This window comes from Vicugna pacos, chromosome 3 (assembly GCF_048564905.1).
Source record: "Vicugna pacos chromosome 3, VicPac4, whole genome shotgun sequence".
Classification (NCBI taxonomy): domain Eukaryota; kingdom Metazoa; phylum Chordata; class Mammalia; order Artiodactyla; family Camelidae; genus Vicugna; species Vicugna pacos.
In genome coordinates, this window is record NC_132989.1 from 71,372,527 (window position 1) to 71,394,686 (window position 22,160).

At 35.8% G+C, this 22,160-nt stretch overlaps 3 protein-coding genes across 9 annotated transcripts in view; 2 read left to right on the plus strand and 1 right to left on the minus strand.

Moving 5' to 3' along the window:
* The window catches only part of FAM169A (family with sequence similarity 169 member A), an 85,045-nt gene extending 77,263 nt beyond the window's left edge, over positions 1-7,782 (plus strand). For 5 of the 6 annotated variants that reach the window (XM_072958506.1, XM_006197582.4, XM_072958505.1 and 2 more), the window contains exons 12-13: positions 1,861-2,064; positions 3,506-7,782. In XM_072958506.1, the coding sequence (XP_072814607.1) occupies positions 1,861-2,064; positions 3,506-4,054 (753 nt within the window). In that variant the 3' untranslated portion in view covers positions 4,055-7,782. The remainder of the gene's footprint in view (positions 1-1,860; positions 2,065-3,505) is intronic. The other variant, XM_072958504.1, reaches the window with a different exon arrangement.
* A 1,015-nt stretch (positions 7,783-8,797) lies between these two features.
* On the minus strand, positions 8,798-16,012 carry NSA2 (NSA2 ribosome biogenesis factor). The gene is made up of 6 exons (XM_006197581.4): positions 15,866-16,012; positions 13,973-14,160; positions 13,730-13,880; positions 11,897-12,076; positions 9,907-10,099; positions 8,798-9,025 (listed from the first exon to the last, which is right to left on the minus strand). Exons 1-6 carry the CDS (start codon positions 15,866-15,868, stop codon positions 8,958-8,960), a joined length of 783 nt encoding a protein of 260 aa, XP_006197643.1. The 5' UTR covers positions 15,869-16,012; the 3' UTR covers positions 8,798-8,957.
* Positions 16,013-16,127: 115 nt separating this feature from the next.
* The window catches only part of GFM2 (GTP dependent ribosome recycling factor mitochondrial 2), a 43,299-nt gene continuing 37,266 nt past the window's right edge, over positions 16,128-22,160 (plus strand). Inside the window, exons 1-2 of one of the 2 annotated variants that reach the window (XM_072958507.1) lie at positions 16,128-16,341; positions 21,434-21,517. In XM_072958507.1, the coding sequence (XP_072814608.1) occupies positions 21,458-21,517 (60 nt within the window). In that variant the 5' untranslated portion in view covers positions 16,128-16,341; positions 21,434-21,457. Of the gene's footprint in view, positions 16,342-21,433; positions 21,518-22,160 lie in introns of those variants that run through there. The other variant, XM_072958508.1, reaches the window with a different exon arrangement.

The window sequence follows — 22,160 nt, forward strand, 5'->3', positions numbered from 1 at the left end:
TCTTATTTCTTCTTTCAGATGTGCTTAAGTTGCTTTAAAAATCGTTTGCGTGTTTGCCAGTCCAGCCAGGAGCCAGTTAAGCAAGTCAAACTGCATTGCCAATTTCACTTCCTTAACTTGCTCCAGTTTAGCTCTTCTTTCCTCTGCCTCATGAAACTGTATATTTAAATGGCATTTCTTCTTTTGTTGTAGAAAATGGGGAGAAAAGCACATATTTTAAAAAGGGATTTATTTGTTTCTAGATGTTTATGGGAATGTGTATTTGTGGGACTTTTTCTCTTTAAAAACTTCAGATTATACTGTATGTACATCATGTAACCTGTTTCTTTTGTCCAATGAACTATTGAGCAAATACTCTTACAGGTGACCAGTGACACTTTCATTCAATTCCAGTGGCTTTCCTTACCTCGACTGACTACTCTCTCTTCCTCAGCATTCTCTGGTCTGACTTCATAACATGACTGTATTTTTTTTAGTTTTTTCGTTTTCTTGTCTCTGAAGTTTTGGTTTGGTTTTATTTGTCTGCTTTTTGAGTGTTCTGTTTCCTGTTTTTTTTCCTTATATTTGTGGACGTTCTTGAAGACTCAGTTCTTGACTTCCTGCTCTTTGGTTCATGCACCTAGTCTAATGGCTCCGTTGTCATCTCTGTGGGGATGACCAGTAACTAGACTTCCAGCACTGATCCAGACTGTAGTCCTATAATGTTACTTGCCTTCTAAATATTTCTATTTAGACAGATGTCTTTTATCTTAAATTCAGTGTCTCTATTCTTTCCTGTCACTTCAGTATTGAGCCTTTTTTCCTATTTATTTTTCATTCTGTTTCCAAACATAAAACTTGAAGGACTGAGTTTTTCTCTCCTGTTGCTTCTCACTTTTAGTTACTCACCAAAATTTTTTGTTTTACAAAAGCTTTTGCTGTGTTTTTCTCTTTTTCTTTCTTTTAACATTCTCCTACCCTAATTGGTCCTTCTATGAGCTTTATTATAATTACCTTCTGTGTGCAATTTATTCTTTATACTACCTGGCCAGATTAATTTTCTAAGTCTCTGATCTCACTATTCCTAGGGAAAATGATTTCAGGGGTCCTATATAATCCATTCAAATCTATTTCTTAAAATGAGCGCATCGCTTTTCTAATTTTTAAAATGATAATAAAATAAAATGCCCTCTAATTATTAAAATGTCACTAGGATAAATTAGAAATATTAGACATTAAATGGAAGTCTTGTTAATCAATAAACCTCGGAGGAAGCAGTTTCAGAAATTGGAAGGTTTGTGTTATCAGATTGCTTTTCCATATTTTAATGGGATTTAAGGAGCAGGATTGTTCAAAAATGACCCTGGGTTGACTGGACAATGAGCTGACCAAGCCGGGCCTCTCTTCTCCCAGGAGGAAGCTGAAGCCAACTCGGCTTCCCTCAGGACTCGTAGTACTTCCTCCCCCCGGCAGTGTGAAGTGCAGCTTCCCACAGGCTCCAAGATTCCAGCTGCTGAACAGCGGATGTTCTGTTCAGAGCCGGCACCAAATTTAGACTTTCTCTGGTGCCTTTTTACTGAAGTTCTTCTTGTGATTGCCGCATTAGAAGGATGAGCAAGGAGTCAGGGTCACTTCACTGAATCTCAGACGCACCCTGGGTCTGCAGGGCATCCCGGTCCTGTCCTCTCTCCACGAGGACAGCGGGGATTTCGGGTGCATATGGACTCTTTTCTCTTACTGACTCTACTGTTCCTTAACCTGTGCCCTGTGATGTGGTAGAATGTATCTTGAGTTCTGAGGGGAGCTGAGAATGGACCCATCTTGCATGACAAGTAAGTTAATCTGTAATGTGTCCTGCCTTTTTTCCCCTCTGTGGTGTAGGAATCTGAATTAGAGCCCGTGAATGGTGAGATAATGGATGATACTCTTAAAACTTCACTTATGCCAGAAGAGGAGGACTCCACTAGTGAAGTTTTAGATGAAGAATTAAAATTGCAGTCTTTTAATTCCAGTGAAGATTCTACAAATCTTGTTCCACTGGTGGTAGAATCTTCAAACCCCCCTGAGGCTGCTACTCAGGATAAGGTAATGGGGGGAAATAACCAAATTTTTTTTATAGTTAGAGTGTTCCAGTGTTGATGGCTTGGCTGGGGCACTGTAGGATATATATTTGCCTCAACTTTAACATGCACAGTCCTTCTGGAAAATTAAATTATACTAGATTTGGTATTTTAAGTTGCAGTCAATAATATTCCATATATTTGCATCTTTTGTAACCTTATTCATTCATATCTGGATAAAGCATTATTTACCAAATATTTGAATACCTATTGCTTACGTAGTCTCTGACCAACATAGTCATTTTAATTTGTTTTAATTAGGGAGACACTAATTAGACAGTAATTCACAACACTGTAAAATGATTATGAATCAATAAAAAATGTTAAAAAAAACAAAAAAAACTAATTAGACACTAATTAGATCAGATTAGTGAGGAAAACTTGAATGGAGTATTTTAAAATAAAATTTTTTTTGAAATAAAGTTGATGTATAACATTATGCGAGTTTCATGTGCGCTGCATAGTGATTTGATTTTGCATACATTGTGAACTGATCACGGTAAGTCTAGTAACCGTCTGTCCACCATACAAAGTTGTTACAATATTATTGATCATACTCCTTATGCTGTGTATTATATCCCCATGGCTTGTTTATTTTTATATCTGAAGGTTTGAACCTCTTAATCTCCTTTACCTGTTTCAGTCCCCTTACTTTCTCCCTTCTGGCAACCATTCATTGTTCTCTTTATCTGAGCCTGTTTTCATCTTGTTTTGTTTCTTTGTTTTGTTTTTTAGATTTCACATGTAAGTGAGACCCTATGGTGTTTGTCTTTCTCTAACTTACTTCACCTAGCATAATACCCTCTAGGTCCATCCATGTTGTTGCAAATGGCAAGATTTCATTCTTGTCTTTATGACTGAGTACTATTCGATTTTTGTGTGTGTGCGTGTGTATGTATCTAAAAAGAATTTAATTTTTACTTTTGAATATTCCAATTTAAGGCTAAAAAACTATCATAAAGCATTATTTTTATTAGCGTTTCACATAATTAAGTGAATGCCATTTCCACTGCCCTCACCTGTCATCTCATAGTCTAAACTCAGTGGGGTGGCATGGTATCAGGTTCCCAGGACTCTTGGTTCTGGCTCCAGGAACACCAAGAGACTAAAAACTGAGTTGGTTCTTGGTTTTGAAGAATCTTGATATAAAGTTTAAGTGTCTTAAGTACTTTTTGAGATAAAATTACTTTTACTATATATTTAAAGCAAGAATTTAATGTATCCAAATTATCATGCAAGACAGTTTTGAAGAAATTGAGCTGTATTCAGAATATGTGCCCATGCTTAACAAAAGTAATGAGTACTGAATCCTCTAAAACACAGTTCAGGGTCATTGTGTAGCAGTGTCTGAGAATAATTGATGTAAGAACTATATTGCAAAAGTTCACCAGGTTTTCTGTTTTTAGACTTCACGTATAACTGACTCAGAAACCTTGCTAGACGAAGGCCCATCTGATGAAAAAGGGCACACTGAGGAGAAGCTGCCTCTAGTTTCAAGAAAGAAAGCTCACTTTGGCAGTTCAGACAACGCTGCTACTATCCCAAATGAAGAACGGTCCGACAGTGGTTTTCCAAACTCTGTGGTCACTGAATTTTCTGAAGAATCGATCTCTGAAAATGTGTCACCCAACACTACTTCCTCATTGGAAGACCAGGGTGAGGAGGGGGTCCCTGAGCCCCAGGAAACGTCTCCGGCTCTCCCGCAGAGTTCTTTGATAGAGGTTGAACTTGAGGATGTGCCATTTTCACAGAACGCCGGACAGAAGAACCAGTCAGAGGAGCAGTCCGAAGCATCTTCTGAGCAACTGGATCAGTTTACACCATCAGCAGAGAAAACTGTGGATAGCAGCTCAGAGGAGATAGAAGTGGAGGTGCCTGTCGTGGACCGGCGGAATTTAAGAAGAAAGGCCAAAGGGCACAAAGGACCTGCAAAGAAGAAAGCCAAGCTGACCTGAATAAAGAAGAAATGCAGATGAAAAAGCCTCTTCTTTGTTACGTAATTGTCGTTTTTAAAATATGGCAACTAATAAATAGCATGGGACACAGGATAAAAATTCCAAATTTTCAATTCGAACTTATTTATGATGCTGTTTTTCCCTCCCCCATAGGACCTAGAATTCACTGTTCTTTTTAATTTTTCAGGCTATTTTGTGTAAATACAACTTTTTAATTTTTATTAACCATGTTTCGATTTGGGGAAACCAGATCATACTATATTTTCATTAGTAGTTGGGGGCTATCTGACCATTAATATTTCAGAAAATACAAAGTGAAAAACTGAAAGTAGTAGAGTTCCCATCAGTTGTAAGGATCACAGAAATCTTTTATACTAAAGGTTTTAATAGTAAATTTGGTGAAGGTTCTAGAAGTTTTATCCTAAATATCAAAACTAATCACCATTTTTTAAAAACGTAGGCATGCTTAAACAAAAATGTCAGTAAATTAGGATAAACATAACTTCAACTAAATGAGAGCACAAATTCAGAAATGTGTGGTCAAAGGTTTGTGAAGGTGGGTATTTTGGCCTTTCAATTCTTAGTTGAAGGTGCAAGTTTCTTCCTTTGACTTCACTCTTTATAACGTCTGGTATTAACAGTACTGCTAGGGATTTAACTCTGGCATGTCGACAGTATTACTATTTAAAATATCATTTGAAGCCGGGACTACACTTTTGTCCTCACCCAATTAACGTGTATACTTTAGAAGTGTGAGAACCTTTCCAAAGGCTTCTCCTTAATCTGCCACTGCCTTTATTCTAGAATCTTCTTTATATTCCCCTCAGCTTTCATCCACTTCCCTAACTCATGGAGTGATTCCTGTCTGAAGATCTGCTTGCCTGCCTGCCTGCCTGCCTGCCTGCCTGCCTGCCAGCTTATGTCCTTGGCTTTCATTTTTGGTAGGTTTGGAACTGCGCCCCACAATCTTAGACTGAGACGGCAGGGATAAGCTACTCTAGGAACCGCAGTTATGAGAACTTAAGTCAGATCAGAGCTTCGTTTGTCCCTTCGGGCTTACTCCCTCTTGATTTGTTCTGTGAGGGCAGGTTACAAGCAAGCTAGCCTCTGTGTGTACATTGAGTTGCCAGAACAAAGGGCTTTGCCTGGGAAAACTGAAAGCAAAAAATAAACCCCAAAACCCCCAATTGTTTTTTTTTCTTTTTTTTTTTGTTGTTGTTGAAGTAATTTATTTAAAAATGAACAAAATGGTTATTCTTATGATCCAAAGAGAATCTTGAAACAATCCTACTTTTTAGACCTATTGTATGTACTCAGATTTTCACTTAAGTTTGAGAATGCTTTGAGATCATTTAGGTTGTTTTTAAAACTGCTTGGTCCTTAAATGAAAAAAATGTGTTGTGACTTTGTGTCATTATTTGAGGTGCTAAGGATTGACGTTGAAAGTTTATTCAGTCTACTGTCAGGTGACGTTGTTAAATTTTATTTTGGGATGTTGGCATTTCAGAAAGATTTAAAGTTGAGATGAAATCTTTAGCAGGCAAAATAGCAAACCCTCCTTATTCATGTAGAATTTTTGAATACTTGTGTCCCCTACATTTTCTTTAGTTTATTGGTCAGAGGTAAGCTAGACCATTTCATTCTAAGTGAAAGTTAAGCTCTTTGACCATTTGTTTTCTTAACAGATGCTAATCAAGTGAAAGAATAAGTATGACTTAATACTAGTGTATCTATCAAACATTTATGCTGTTTTATACATTTTGTGAGAAATTTTTGTTAATACCACAAATAGGGAAATAAAGATTTAGTAAATTCTTAACCTTTTCATTTTTAATTTCTTAAAATAGGTTTAAAAGCCTAACACTGATTTACTTTTTTACTTGGATTCTTCATTGTTCTCTTTAAAATACTTTCTTTAAAGTATTTTAGTGTATAATTTAAGACTGAGCTCACTGACAACTCTTAACATGTGAATAGTCGCTGAGTTTACAAAAAAGGTTAGTTATTCATATATGATCCCTAAGGACTAACAGTATAAACTTATTAAACTTGTTTGGTTTATTCTTAAACAGTAAGTGCATTTTAAGAAGTTTCAGAACTTTTTGTTTAAGTAAGAAAATTTCTGTCACGTGTCTCTGACAGAATGTTATTTTGGGGTTTATAGATGGTAGATGAAAAAAAAGTTAGGTCACATGGAAAAACCGAATTTTCGTGTTCCGTAACGACGAGTTCTATACTCAGTAGGTGAGGACAGACTTTGTAACAGCATTTATCCTCAATAAGGAATCTAAAGAAAACTTAATCAGATCACTTACACTTTTTGCAAAAGGCATTAAAAAACCTCTGGGAATTCCAGAGGATTGCAGTCATACTTCAGCCAGATAAGCTAGTTGTTGAGTGTCCAGTCACATTTCTGTAGTCCTTTGTGAACTGCTTTTTTCTGTTTAGAAGTCTCATTTGTGGAGAAGGGAAGTTCACTTCAGTTTGTATAAATACGTATATATTTCCTTGTGTAATATAAAGCAGACAGTTATTAGCAAAATTTTAGTTCTACTTTCAAGTTTAAATTATTCAATTGCTAGACATCACAGAAATATATTGAAGAATTTATTATAAAGTTCCTCTACAACTTTTAAAGGTGAGAGGGTCTATTATGGTTTTTTATAAAATCAAATAGCATGACAGAATGTCTATCTTCTACTACTTAAAATGTGTCTATATTCATGGTGTTTCCATTCAGTGCAGAGAATTATCATGGCAAGGATAAAAATTGCTAGTGATTAATGGTTCACTTTTAGCTGACCACCGAACACCACCTAAAAAGGTTTCAGTGATTGTAGAAAAATATCTTGAAGGTTTATGATTGCATCAAATTGAGCCTTTACCTAGTATCTAAATACCTGCTCTTACATTCTGCTTTACCCTTAGGGATTACCTTCTAAGGTTTGGTCACACCAGCAAACTGAAACAGATCTTAATGTAAATAAAAAATTTATACTAACATTACTCATCTGTGTAACAGTATTTTAGAAGTTTCTGCCTTGTATGTCCACTAGTAGCAATATGATGTTTGAAGTGTTATCCAGTCTTTCATGGGTGTGATTAGTTAAAATGTTAATGCTTCTGTTTGCATACTTAGTATCAAGCTTTATTTGTACAAGCTAGTTAACTTGCTTATTTTTGGTTGTGAAAAATAAGCAAACCTCAGTTCTGTATCTAGTGTTTAGCTAATTTCTTTTCTTTCATCCTCCAAAACTTGTTATTCACACCTTTCCCATTTCTCTTAGTGGCAAAATCATTTGTTAAACTTTTAAGTGTAAGGAAGGTTAGCTTCTGTTATCTTGAAGTAATTGTGTCATACTGGATAGCCACTCCGGAGGAACTAGCCTTTCTTTTTCTAAGTGTCTCTGTGTTCTAAAACTTTACTGTGTTTATAGAACTTAGAAAAGATGTTATATTATTCAGAATAGCAAGATTTACTCAAGTACTTATGTTTGTTTTCTTGGTAGTTTTTTTTTTTTAAACAGTAGTAATTAAATCTATATTTTGTGATTGTTTCCTGGTCTGTGTTTTGAAATTCCTTCCCTTTCCCCTAATTTCATTGGTGAAGATGTGTTTAGATACTGAGTTTGTTTAGACATTGATTTTTGTTAATGGCACAATTTAATCACATTGGTTGTACTTTCAAGACAAGACTTTAAAAAATAAACAGAATTTAAAACAATTAATGTGATTATAAATTAATGTAATATATAGGCACCCTAAGTCTCAGTCACAAACGTTAACTCAGATCGTAGACGTGTTTTTGACAACTATATAGCATGACCCTTTTAATGTTATCTAAGTAACTAGATTTCTCTCTAAGGGTATCAGTGTAGTCTTTTTTAAAGTATTTTACCTGGGATTATTTAAACAAATTTTTACTGTTCTAAAAATATACAACCCTAGGTTTAAAGTATAGAAAATGCTTAAAGTACAACCATTTTGGTGGGTCTTTTTTCTTTTTCTTTTTCTTTTTGAGTAAAGGTAGATTTGTTCAGAAAGATACATACTCCATAGACAGAGTGCAGGTTGTTTCAGAAGGCAAGAGAGACAAAGGTCACGAGATGTGGGGGTTGGGTACTTACTTTAAAGTAAAAGTAGATACACACTCCATAGACAGAGTGTGGCCCAGCTCATTCAGAAGGGAGAGTGGCCCATTTTGGTTTATTTTTCTCATATGTCTTGAATAGAAAATATAGTTCCAAGTACATGGTATTATACATGATGAATGAGAGGGGAAAAATGTTTAAAATATTAATTCCCTCCATGACTTACTGTAGGAAAAAGTTAAGGATTAATTAGGGGTAAAAAGTTTTATCTAAGTTCTTCTGAACTTTATAGTGTAGTGTGCCTTCTCTCATATACTTTTAGTTTATAAAGTATTTTCATTTAAACGTTGTGTTAATGCTGTATTTCTTAGGATTCTTAGGATCAGTAATCTACGATGAGGTGGAAGAGACCTTGGGTAGACATGAGTTTCTTGGCCTAGACCTCACATTTAAGTACACACTAACCTTTATGATAAAAGGTGTTTTCAACTACAGTGGCTTTTCTAATAATGACAGACCTGCACTGCTTAGTACCACTTATTAATGCAGATACTGAGGAAGCAGGATATTTCTATAATTGATTTTTTAATCATTCAGTTTTATGGACATCTAAACACTGAACAGACACAAAAGACCAATTTGTAAAACTAGGCCATTTTAATGTTTGTTTATTTTATAACAATAAAGTAGTTTTCTTGATGACTACAGACATGTAAGGCTGATTGGCAGTATTCAGAAACATCACAGTAATAGTTTCCTGATTGAGGTGTAATTTTCAGTAACTATAAGGAGTTATTTGTGTGTAACCGCTATCAAACCAGTAAGACGGCATTTATGCAGCCATCATTTTCAGGGTTGTTGGTAACCTGGGCGTATTTTCCTAAGGGAAACAAAACAGAAAAAGGAGAGATGTTAGGTAATAATTAACTTTAAAGAATACATATAACCTTTGCCCAAAATATTTATAGTTTTAGAAAAGAAAAAATGAACAATAGTAGGATAGGTGAAATTTTATAAAATTAAATCACTCAGGACCAAGCTTGAGTTCCGAATATAATTTTTATATAAATACTGTTTTTACAAATGGCCAACTCCATACTGTTAGCAAGTTGTATTAATAATAAGCCTTTGTGCATTGACCTGAGCATTACTATTGTCCCACACCATTCTCACTGGAAAAAGCACCAAGTATTAAGTTTCAACCTATTAACAACCTATTTTAAAATTGAGGACAGCCAACATGAAGTACATGCCAATGACTCGTTGAAGTTTCAAACTATAGAGTGCATTCTTTTAAAGAATATTAAAGTTTAGAAATATCAGGGTACTAAAAGCAGAAAACTAAGAAAATGAGGAAAAAAATTTAAATCACTGCATGATGTATTTCAGGTTTAAATTATTACTGAAATAGTGTGGCTATGTTTGATGTTTGCCTCCCTTTCCCCATTCATGGTTATTTTATTGTATTTTCTAACAGTATTTTTCAGTTATAATCATACTTCCCATCTGCTTTCCTCGTAATGCCTTTTTAAATAAACAGCATCAAAAAATATCTAGCAATGTAGTATATCTTATATAACTGAAGCCATAACTTAAGAACTGCATTCATAGCTACTTTTTCTACAAAAAGTATTCTTAAAGATTGAAATCTGATTCACATCACGTTTAACTGCACTAAAATTTGCTTTGTCCTTTGTCAATTTCAGGATTTCTATTTTAGAATTCTAACACCAGTAGCCCCATATTCAAAAATTAACTTACCCCAGATGACCTTGCCTCCCTGTGTCACAAGGCCCAACTCGCTCACGTTCACTTCAATGACGGTACCTTTGGTGATAACACCCAAGCTCGTGTATAGTGGGGATGAGGGATTCTTCTTCACACCAAGTATCGGCAGGCAAAAGGTAGCTTTCAGCTCAGGATGTGTTACGTGGGCCTTCTTGAAACGTAAGCCCTAGTAAGTCAAACACAAGAATGTTTTGAATCGAAAATGTTAAGTATGATGAATAATGATCCTTTTTGCTTATCTTTTCCAATCATTTCCCCATCCCGCCAAAAAAGGACTGAATAATGTCCAATCTTAAGGCATCACAGCAAATACTTAGAATTAATCCTACAGACTAAAAACCTGACAGTTACAGGAAAGTATATAGGGAAAACACCCAAACATGTACTGAAAAGTTTTCACTGTGGAACAGCTAGCCAGCATCATACTCAGATTTTCCTCTATTCAGTTATCTACACTCACTGAAGACTTGCTACATACCAGGCACTCTGCTGGAACTCACAAACAGCTCATTTAAACATGATAACCTTAAAACTCCTCCTATTTTTTTTTAAACTATAAAACAAGGATCAGCAGATTAAATGACTTGTTCTCATACTAAACAGTGTGAGGATGGAATCAAACTTAAGTATCCTGATTCCAAGTCTTTGTATGCATCAGCCACCTTTCATGATGAAAAAGTCTGTCAGCTTTCTTTGTGCTGATGATAATACTGGTCAAAGACGAGAGAGCCCAGAGAGGTCTCTATTACAGACCAGATTCACCCAATCACCTAGGCATAGTCTTTCAGGGTAGAGCACTTTAGAAGCCACAATGCTTTGTAGTCTCTTCAATTTGATTTTTGTCTGTATGTGAGTAGGGGGCAAATGACAGTAAATCAGATTCTTAGTAATACACTCATTAATCAAGCTTATATACCACTCAGAATGCTATCTGATTAATTCATAGCAAGAAACGTCTGCTAAGCTACAGTAAGTCTACAACAGCTTGACTAGTATATTTCTCTCCCTGTAGAACTTGATAAGGTTACCAAAATGCATTTAGAAGATTGTGAATATGAAATGAAAACAAGGGGAGTACATGATGAGATTCAGGAATGAGTGAACACTTTCTGTAAATGACCAGATAGCGAACATTTTATTTTAGGCTTTGCAGGCCATATGGTCTGTTAGATACTCAAACTCTGCAAGAAAAAAATAGCCACTGACAATATGTAAATGAATAACCATGGCTGTGTTCTAGCAGAACTTTATTTATAGAAGCAGGCTGTTTGACAACATTTTAATCCATTGAAAATTATTCAGGTTTAAGAGATAGAGTAACACTGCCAACTTTCCTGATTCTTTGTTTTTCTAAGCAAGCTGATATCCAGTTGGGAGATTAGTTCATTCTGTTTAAAGGGATTTTGCAAAATATATCTTCAGTTATACTTGGGGAGGCAAGGAGGAAATTGGTTTTGACCATCACTGCTGTCAATAGAAATTCAAGTCCCATTTTAGTATTATATTCTCTTTTTTTCAATGATTGCATACTAAGTATTTTCAAAAGCATTAAGATACTTTTGTTACTAAACTGGAATTAACTTTAAAAAATCCCATTCAAGTTTTCTAACTGTTCACAAAGACAAGTGTCAGGCATATAGTAATCACTTGCTGAATGAGTAAAATGACTTTGTATATGGAAAAGTGAAGATTCTAAGGTCATGTTTAAAAGTTAGGATTCACTGACAGTCTCTGTAATGAAATTTTTTTTCACCTCTTGTTAACCTGAAGATAAGATTCTTGATAGTCGTGGAAAAGTTCTAAGCAATTCCTGTGATAACCTAAAATAACAAAAATAGCCTAAAAACATCTTTCAACCTTTTTTTATGTATCAATTCTAAGAATATTGGGAAATTGTACATCACTTTATCCAGTTTAACACAGGAAATGATATTTAAACCACTGGGCTCTAGTAGGGACTTACCATTGGCCTAATGAATCTTTCATATTTAGGTGGTTTTCGAGTAAAACCATCTCCAACAAAGCAGACTTTAGTAACCATCCTCTTCCAGGCTTTCTTCTTCCTCTTTCCTGTTCGGATAACTTTTAATACTTCTGTTTCTCCCTGGGCGCGAACTTTGGGCAGCGGGACTTCCCATTTTCCCTAAAATAGACCACAGTTAAAATTTATAGTTAGTAAAAGGCAATGAGGATAAAAAATCAAATATGAAAATGCTATATATTGCTTATATGTAGAATCTAAAAAAAAAAGGCACAAATGAACCTACCTACAAAACAGAAACAGACTCACAGACATAGAAAACAATCTTATGGTTGCCAGAGGGTAAAGGGGTGGGAAGGGATAAATTGGGAATTAGAAAATTGCACCTCTTGGGGAGTGGTGGAAATGTTAGCTATCTTGTTTGCGGTGGTGGTTACTTAGTGTATACATCTATCAAAATTCATCAAACTGTATATCTGAAATATGTATAATTTACTGTACAGGAATCATACCACAATAAAGGTATTAAAAGAAAGTCAAATATGTTTTAGTTGTTCAAAGTAGTAGATTCATTTTTTTTGCTTAACTAACAAGATTTTGGCTCTATTGTTTTCTAGAGGTCTGCACCGTCTCCTCAGAAACTCCTAATTAATCAGAACTACTTAAGTTTACATATCGTGGGTACATTAAAAAAAAAAAGACTTGCCAAAAAACCTTTAATGCCTTGTTATGGACAAAAAATACTGTAATATGGCAGTAATTTCTCTAAGCAGTATGTATGTTTGATATTAAATAGTAAACAGTGTAAAACTGGAAGACTGTCTCCACCTTTTAACACATCTCTGTACTTCTACGTCGAGTGGATTTTAAGATTACGTTACTAGTAAGAAAATCATCACCTGATATTTTGTACGACCCTAGAATGCAAATCCTATGAGAAAACGGAAGCAGTTTAAGGCAGTAGGAAGAATTTTGGACTTATTACTATAAGTCACAGGTTCCAGAAGCAACTACCATTTCATAGGTAAGTGCCCGTAAGAGTAATTTACAATCTCATGGACTACAGTCTCTTCATCTGTGAAATGAGGAGGAGTTAAGTAGATAATCTGTAAAGTTTGTTTTGGTCCTAAGTTCTACCGTTCTAATTTTGAAAACTGCATGCCAAAAATTAGCGGTAAGATTTTTAAAATCAAATTTGAAACCGTAAGTTCTTTAACTATAGATACTGCATATTCCGCTATCTAGATTTCTGTCAACTTATACACAGGTATTTAAAATAGTTTCTATGTCTTTTCCTTTGCTTTTAGCAGAATTTAACCTAATCTGACACCAAACGCAACCCTATTTTTTTAAAAAACTGGAATTTTTAAGTCAAATCACTTAGGATATTTTCCACCATTCTACTTTTTAACCAGTTTTGGCACACTGCAGGATAGAAAAACCAAGAAGCAGATATATCTTTCTACACAAAAATACGTTAGTTGTCAAGTATAGGAAGCCACTAGAACACTGAATGAGATTCACTGCTTACTTACAACCTTTTTGTTTTTAAATAATTTTTTAAAAAACTAAAGATGTATGGCATTCTAAAATTTTTAAAAACCCACTGAATGCCAAAATGTTCTGGTGATGAAAAACAGTTTTTATTACTTAAACATTTTATACAAAATGAAATTTACAAAGACTTCAATATCTAAACAATGAGAATAGTTGGAATTCATTTTTCCAATTAAACTGAAGAAAGAAACCAAGAATCTCAAATTCGAATTTTCCTGAACAACATCAAAAATAAAGACTCCAATTTTTATTGCTTACCGCTTTCTCTTTTCTTTTTTGTTTAATCATATTGGAAAGTACTTTAGCTCGGGACTGTCCCTCTCTGTCCAGTAGATATGCAGGTACTGCTCCTTGTGGAGTCTTTTCATCATTCTTCTGTTTGGTGTTTCTCTTTTCGTGCATCTTGATACTACCAAGAAGGGAAAAGATTCAAGATGATCAGTTTTAATAACTGTTACTCAAAAGGTGTTACCTTGATACAACAAATAAATGATCACTTACGTCTTTTTCATTTGTATTTTCTCAGCATGGCGCTGTTTATGGTACAGCTTAGCTTTCAGACCAATCATCTTTTTTGCCTTCTTTGAACGTTCATGAGCCTCTCGGCCTTCCTTCTTTCTCTTTTTCTCATGGTAATCCAAACGGTATCCATAGCGCTTACGGTGTAACTCAATATATTCGTTTTGTGGCTGTAGCAATGCAACAGGCGTTACTTTAATTTTAAAAAACTGCTGACAAAATTATTCTTTAATACTTTCTTTTGAGCAGCATATAAAGTACAGAAGATCCAATGTCATCCACCATTCACTTGATTAAGTAACTCTTGCACTATTAAGCCTATTCACATGATGTAAGTTTTTTTTTTTTTAACTGAAGTATAGTCAGTTTACACTATGTCAGTTTCTGGTGTACAGCATAATGTTTCAGTATACATGTACGTACATTTTGATCCTGAATGATATGAGGCATTAAGATTTACATCTGTAGTAATCTCAGTGAAAGTTACTGTTCATTGAAGGGAACTGTCCAAAATCCACCGGACCACAAAAGGGATAAACTGATTCCAGGATCTCTTTTCTTAATATCAACAATCTTGTTTTTCAGTATCATCATTATTCATACTTCTTATTTAAACATTTAAAAATTTTACTCAGTTTTATTGAAGTATAATATACATACATACAGTGGAATGTGCCCTTTTCAGGTGTATATATAGAGTTATAAGTTTTGACAAGTTCTACAGTTCTGTAATCACAATCAAGACTGAGAATATTTCCAACACCCCAGAAAGTTCCCTTGTGTCACTCTGGTCAGCGCCGCTGGTGTAGTGGTATCATGCAAGATTCCCCTTGTGTCACTCTGAAGTCAATCCTCTTTTTCCACCTTCAATTTGGTATCTATTGTTCTAGTTTTGCCTTTCCCAGCAGGAACCTACAGTAATGAGGATTTTTCATCTACTTTTTCACTTAGCGTAAGACTTTGAAATCCCCTCATGTTACATATATCCACACTTCAATTTTTAATTAACAAGTAGTATCCCACTGTATGGATACACCACCGTTTGTTTATTTATTTACCAAGTGATGGATATTTGGGTTGTTTCCAGTTTTTAGTGAGTAAATACTTGCACCTAAGTCTTTGTGCGGACATATGCCAAACTGTTTTCAAAGTGGCTGTACTAATTTGCGTTTCACCAACAATGTGTGGGATCTCCTTTTGCTTTTTAAGTGCCTGTTTTATTTTATACAGTAATGTTTTATTTTAAACATGCGGCTCCATTCCATGTGTACTTTTAAGACTACAAAAATAAAACAATGCAAAGCCAACTCCCGTACGGAGAGTAAAGTAACAACGAGGTAGTTGGGATCAGGTGTGGAGTTTTCAACTGCTATCACATAAACTTTGCAGCAACCGTGAGAAAGGTCTGAAGAATGCCATTTTGCAGAGAAATAGAGATTAAAGATGTAGTAAAAAAGACAGAATCTGGCAGCCCGATTTGGGCTGTATGCTTGGTTCTGCAATTCATTAGTGGCTTGGCTGGTGACAAGGTGTGCCTTCAGTGTGCTCCGCAGAGATGAGAATCAATGCGAGATTAAATCCTACGGTAGAGTTATCAGTAGGCTCTGACACTGATGTCCACACAACTTTCAGCGAAGCCAGGAATTGAATAAAGTGAAACCCGTCTGGCTCCAAAGCCTGTGCTCTGGCAAATACCCGACTCTATGGCCCCAAAGTGAACGTCTTCACTTTACAGAGCGCACCGCACGGTGTCCACCCTCATTCCCTCAACAGTACCTCACTTCTGCCTACCACCTCTCACTGCCAGCCCCAGCGCCCTCAAGCCCCGCCAACTCTGATGCCGTCGGTTGCGAGCGCCCGAGGAGACCCTCTCACCATGGTGACGGCCGCCGAGCCGCCGGGTGCAGCAGCCGGGAAGCGAAGAAGCTCTCAATTTTCGGGTCTCAGAGACCCACGAGCCGACTACACACCACCAGCGACAGGAAAGGGACGCTTCTAAAAAGGCCGACTTCAGAGAGAACGCAACGCAGCCGTTCCGACCCTCGGTTCTCCACTTTCAGCTAGAAGTGCGGAAGTTGCTGGCCGGCGGCCTTTGAGTGGGGCACCACCGGAAGTGGTGAAGAGCGGCGCTGGCGGAAGTGGTAAAGCGCAGCGCCGGCGGAGGCAGAGGGCAAGAGCGGCGCCGGCGCGGGGAGAGCGAAAGAAATTAGCTTCCCTCCGCCCGTCCCTGGGCGTTCGCTGAGGTAGGGCGTCGCGACAGAAGGCCTTTGCAAGCTTGGGGGCGGCCCGCACCTCCGCTCTCACCAGCCTGGCGGGAAAAAGCCGGCCTTCGGTATGCGACCGAGTGACAGGTGAGTACCAAGTCGCGCGTGCGACTCCCGCGTGTTTAGAGCCCTGCCCCACGCTGGCCAGCGGCCACCCTCCGGGATGCCACAGCTAGGCCTGGACGAGGACGGCAGGGCCTTCCACATCTCGCCTCTCGACGTCCGCCCAGGTGTGGGCCTTTCTCTTTCTCTTTCAGCGAGAGCGGCTCTTCTTTGTTCCTGTCATCTTGTGTAATGTGTGCAAGGTTGAGAAGGATGCAGAGGAATGAAAACTTAACTGTAGGAGAAAGCAAAATTGGTAAAAGCTGTAGGAAAGAAAGACAACGCCCTGTTTTTCTAGACTGGTACCTGAAATTCCTGAGGCCTTTTGGTGCACGGGACGGTGCTGAGCGTATTTGCATTTAGTGGTCCTCTAGTGCTGCTATATGTACTGTCACTGTAAGACAGTACATCTAACTCAGGAAGCGGCCAGTTTTACCTTTTTACTGCACAGTCACAGGAGTTCCCTTAATTACTCCACCGTCTGGAACGTCCTTCAGTTACGTTGCGAAAGTCACATTAGTCACCTCTCTAGGTCTTAGTGTGAATTTCAGGCAGGTTTTTAAGGCTCCATCTTCTAACTTGATTGTCATTTTATTTAAAACTCGAACAAATTCTAACTAGCGTTTGTATGTTTTCAAGTACAGTAAGATACGTAAGTAACCTCTTCTTGGAATGCACTTCCTTCTGGTGTTGCCTTTCTCACCTACAGTCAGGTCTTTTCTTAAATGTTACTGTTTTATTGAGACCTTCCCTGACCTCCTTACTTAAAATTAACTACTGCCCCTGTTCCCCTTTCTTACTTAATTCTTCTTATAGCACCTATCACAATAAAAAGTGCTATGTTTTTAAGTTTATTTCTTTTGTTTATTGTCTGTTCCCACTGACTAGGATACATTATTTCTGTTTTGTTCTTGTCTTTTGTTCACTACTTTTAACCCCATTACCTAGAGGGCAACAGTAGACACTCAAATTCTTGTTGAATAAGTGAATTTAATTCTCACGTGGATCCTGTGATGTGATGGATCACAGGCTCAGAGATTTGACGTGAAGATCAAAGAAGACTTGAGACTTTAGCAAGTCCTCTGTAAAGCCTACTCCGGCCTCTTCACCACAAGTGAAGGGCCCAGTTGACATTTCTCTTATAATTTAAAGTTTGTGGAGAGTTTTTAAAAGACTTTTTATTGACATGCAGTAATTATGACACACAGAAAAATGCATCCTGGAGATGTATGTTTTAGTAGGTTTTCAAAACCTGAATACACGCATAATAAGCAGCACCCAAAGCAAGAAATTGTGTTAACCTGTGCCCGAGAAGCCCACTCCCAGGGTTGAACCCTATCCGGACTTCTAATTGAGTGGATTAGTTTTGCCTGTTTTTAATTGGAATCACACAGTGTGAGTGAACTCTTTGGTGGTGGTTTCTTTTGTTTAACATTGTGAGATTTATCCTTATTTCCTGTTGTAGCTCTTTCTGTTTATAGAAATTTTTAATAGGTTTGTTTAAATTGTGAACTCATCAGTAGTTTTTTCTTAAGTCTCAGAGCCATAATGTCCTTTTTCCTTCTGAATCAGGAATAGAAAATAAACGGTTTCAAATGTTAAGCAGTAGTCACATTTTGATTTGTGTAAAATAGAGGCAAAGTGGTCAGCTATCTTGTTTTTCTTCATACTGTGTTCTTTCATCTGTGACTGTGGGATAAAAATGGCCTAAACAGATCAATGTCAGCAAAAAGCTCTCTGAAAAAAACTTCTTTCTGTGTACTTGGCAGTAGCCAAGTTGGGTATCATCACTACTTTGTTACATTTGCCAAAAATATTTACTAAATACTCACTCTTTGCGTTTTGGCTATCAGAAGTGTAAAAATGTGTTCCTCTGATCTGTATGAGACTGTAGGCAGTATTGGTGTAGACAGGATTAGAAGGATAAGCCAGGAGGATGTGAGAACTGCTTTATAAATAGTGTTAAAAATATCAAGCTTATTTGTGTTAAATAAGGAACAGATACAGTATTAAGAATCATGCAAAAAGCATTATGAATGAAATGTTTGTTGTGATATGCAGGAGAGTAGGGTTTTTAAAGTTAACTTTTTTCTTGAAGTTGGGGATCAGGTGTTACTCATTTTTATGTTTGCAATAACCATCTCCTCGTGTTGCTCCAATAAATGTTAGATGATCAGGGATTTGGAAAGTGCTTTTTCAGGCCAGGTGACCTAAATTTAAGAGTATCTTTACTGAGCTTTTTTTTTTTTTAGCAAGTAAAAGTTGATTTGTCAGATTTTCTTCTACAGTGAAGTTAAAGGCTAGAACTAATTTTTAAAATTTAGGTGAATAGCTTGTTCTAGAACTTGTGACATAAATTTTGTTGTGAAAATGAGTTTAAGTTAATAGCTTGAGTTTATCTATTCAGCATAAAAAGAAAAAAGGCAAAGATGATATTAGGGATTGATGTTAATTAATAATGAACATATTGGTCTAATTCACATTTGATACTTTTAAAAAACATTGGATAAGACACAGATCTGAATTAAAGTTTCTAATTTAGGGAAAATTACCAAGTACAGTAACAAATACCATATGCAAACACAGATTATTTTAACCTAATCCTTTAGGTCTCTTTTCCTGCATTGCTTGATCCTCAGCAGCAACATCTCAGTTCTGCTTGCATACTGATGTGTTTTGTGATTGCCCTTTGTGTCCCATGATTCCTGTTTGTGTGTATTTAGCCTTACAGGCATTTTTAAAAAATGGTTCTTGGATTCTTTTATTTACTGGTAGTGTAATTTGTTGCTAATAATGTAGAATGGGTATTTACCCATTTTCTCGCATTACCAGTCCTTTTTAGACCGTCAGGTGTTACAGTGTTTAGTGAGTATGTATTGCCCAAGGCCTAAGGAATTCTGGGCTTTGTGAAATAACTCGCTTGATAGCACCAGTAGGAAATCATTTTTGTTAAATCACTGAGCCATGTGGAGGAAGAATGTCAATGGCAGGCCATAAATGACTTTATAGGTCAAGAAATGAGGCACAGGCTGCTAGTAGAAGATGCCTCCTTTTGGGGAGCTCACAGTAGTGAGGATAACTTGGAAGTATGTTTGTTATGAGTAAGTTAAATTGCAGGTGTTTTCACAGAAAAGGTAGTATTAAAAACTGTAGGAAATTAGGAAAGGCTTTCAAGCCAGGGCTTGAAGATTGAATAGAAATTTGCCAGGTATGTGGCTTTGGGAATAAGAGGACTGCTTTCAGAAAAGTGGCACCATTACGTGAAGAGGTGTGAAGGTGTTACAAGTGTGATGTTTCTGGGGAGTTTTGGCTAGAGCTCCTGTATAGAGTGGGGAGTAGGGGAGAGTACGGGGCTGTGAAGGTAGTTGAGGACAGATTTTTCATATTAAGAACTTCTACAGGTTTTTAAGTAGGGAGTTGATGACTTGAGATTGTTTATTTGAAGGATATATGTCAAGAATGGATTAAAGCAGTTTTTCCCACTGAGTACTACCTTTTAAGACTGACATCACTTGTGCTATTAATTACTGAATAATTTTCCTTAAATTAATTCACATTTTAACATAAATAACTTCATCATAGGCAACACTGTCTGCAAAATCACAGATTTTGTTGGCTATTTTTTCTAACATTTATCTAGTAAACAATTTTTTTTTGGTCTATAATGTAACATAATCATGGGCATTCATTTTGGGAAACACAATATTGGAATAAGTTTAAAAAATTTTTGGTCAATAGGAACCCTTTATACTTTTAAAAATGATTCAGAACTCCAGTTTTGTTTATATAGGCTGTAATTAATATTGAAATACTAGAAATTAAAACAAAACTTAGGTTTTAATTCATTAAAAGTAACAAATCTATTAAATATTAGTATAAGTAATACAGTTTTATGAAAAATATCTATTTTCAAAAACAAATTATTTATTTTGAAGAGTGTTACAATTTTGCAAGTCTTAAATGTCTGGCTTAATAGAAAACGACTTACGTCTGCTTTTGTATTTCATATGTTACTCTATTTTTAGTTGAAGTGTATGAAGCAGATCTTGCAGCGTAGATATGTGTGGGAAAGGGAGGAGTATTTTAATAGTCTTTTCAGAAAATTGTGGACCATCTTAAATGATATACCAGGCTTTGACAAGTGAGTTTTTTTAAAAGGTTAGTTGCACTGTGGAATCAAACCATATTAGTGAGCTTTTTGTATTCTGTTATGTTAGAATCCATTGTTCTGTTTTAGAATGGATCTAACATACATGATTTTTGCAAACACTCAGAACTTTGGCATTGGAAATGAAGAGGAATGGATTCAAGATATATTTAGGGAATAAATCAAAAGGACTTGGTGACTTCCTAAATAAAGATAGTGACTGTATCTGTCTTAAGATATGGAAAGGAGCAGATTTAGGGGGAATAAGGAATAATAATGAGTTTTGACATAGCTTTTTTTTTTTTTTTGACATGTTGCACAATGGTATAACCTTACCTGTTTACTTGATACCCATTCCCCTCAGTTTCATATGCTTCTGTGCATTTCTCATAGCTTTTGAGAGTGTACTTGATACATAGAGAATATTTAGTAAATGTTTTTAAACTAAAGATCCTTCATTTCTGTGATCATAGAGAGGATTTACTTCTGTGTATTTTTTTACATAATTTTATTTTTACATATTTATGGTAGAAAAGTCAGAATACACAGATAAACCAAAAAGTTATATTACTTTTTGAGAAATTACCAAGATGCTTTCTATAGTTAATTATTTTTCTTACTTTTATGTAAAAATGCATTTTGGTTGATCTGACATTTTGTAGTTTTAGTATATCTTTTTCTTTAGTATCTTCATATCTTTCTGGAAGAATTAAAGGATGTTGAAAAATAAGGGATTTTTAAGCTTGAGAACCATATTTCTTATGTTAGAATTATTTTCTGAATATGCATTGACTTTGATAGCTAAAAATATTGTTTCTGATTTTTAAAAGTGATACATTTTTACGATGTATATTACACATGACTGACTTACATATGTCTTACATGTAATGCATAAACTTAGTTTTATAATTTTGTATATTTCTTTTTCAGAGAATAACAATTTAGAGGGCCAAGATGTCCAGCCTGAGGATATTTGTAGTGAACCATAAGAATATATGCAGCTTGCACATTAATGTAAGCTTTTTTTTTTTAACATTTTTTATTGATTTATAATCATTTTACAATGTTGTGTCAAATTCCAGTGTTCAGCACAATTTTTCAGTCATTCATGGACATATACATATTCATTGTCACATTTTTTTCTCTGTGATTTATCATAACATTTTGTGTATATTTCCCTGTGTTATACAGTGTAATCTTGTTTATCTATTAATGTAAGCTTTTCTTGTAAAATTAAATGTACTTCAACGACTTCAGCTACTTTACTTCCCAAAGGCCTAGTATATCTTATGTATTAGTATATCAGCAGCTTCTTAACAGGGAATATGGGAGAACTTGTAACCAGGAAGAAGTGTGCCTTATCATTAGTCTGTAAATTCATTTTGCTACTTTAAAATTACCTGTACAGCATTTTGAGACTATCTGTAGTCCATTTTGAGGTCATTAGTGGCCCAAGGAATTACATAGTTTTTCTTTAGTGTTTTCATTTCTGATGCTTTCAGATTATACACCCAGTGACAGGTGATCCTGTTTTACCCTGGTCATTATGAAGTGAAAATTTAAGTAGTTTGATTCTCTTCTCTACTCTTTCTTAGGATAATAGTGTTTTATTGCCAGAAACTTGGTAACTCAAGTAGGAATAATATGGAAGGCACAG

What these genes read in the sequence shown, in the direction of transcription:
- NSA2 (XM_006197581.4), bottom strand. An exon ending in AAAGATTCATTAGGCCAATG is followed by an intron (nt 10,100 to 11,896) that starts GTAAGTCCCTAC and finishes TTGACTTACTAG; the next exon opens with GGCTTACGTTTCAAGAAGGC. An exon ending in GGGAGGCAAGGTCATCTGGG is followed by an intron (nt 9,026 to 9,906) that starts GTAAGTTAATTT and finishes TGTTTCCCTTAG; the next exon opens with GAAAATACGCCCAGGTTACC.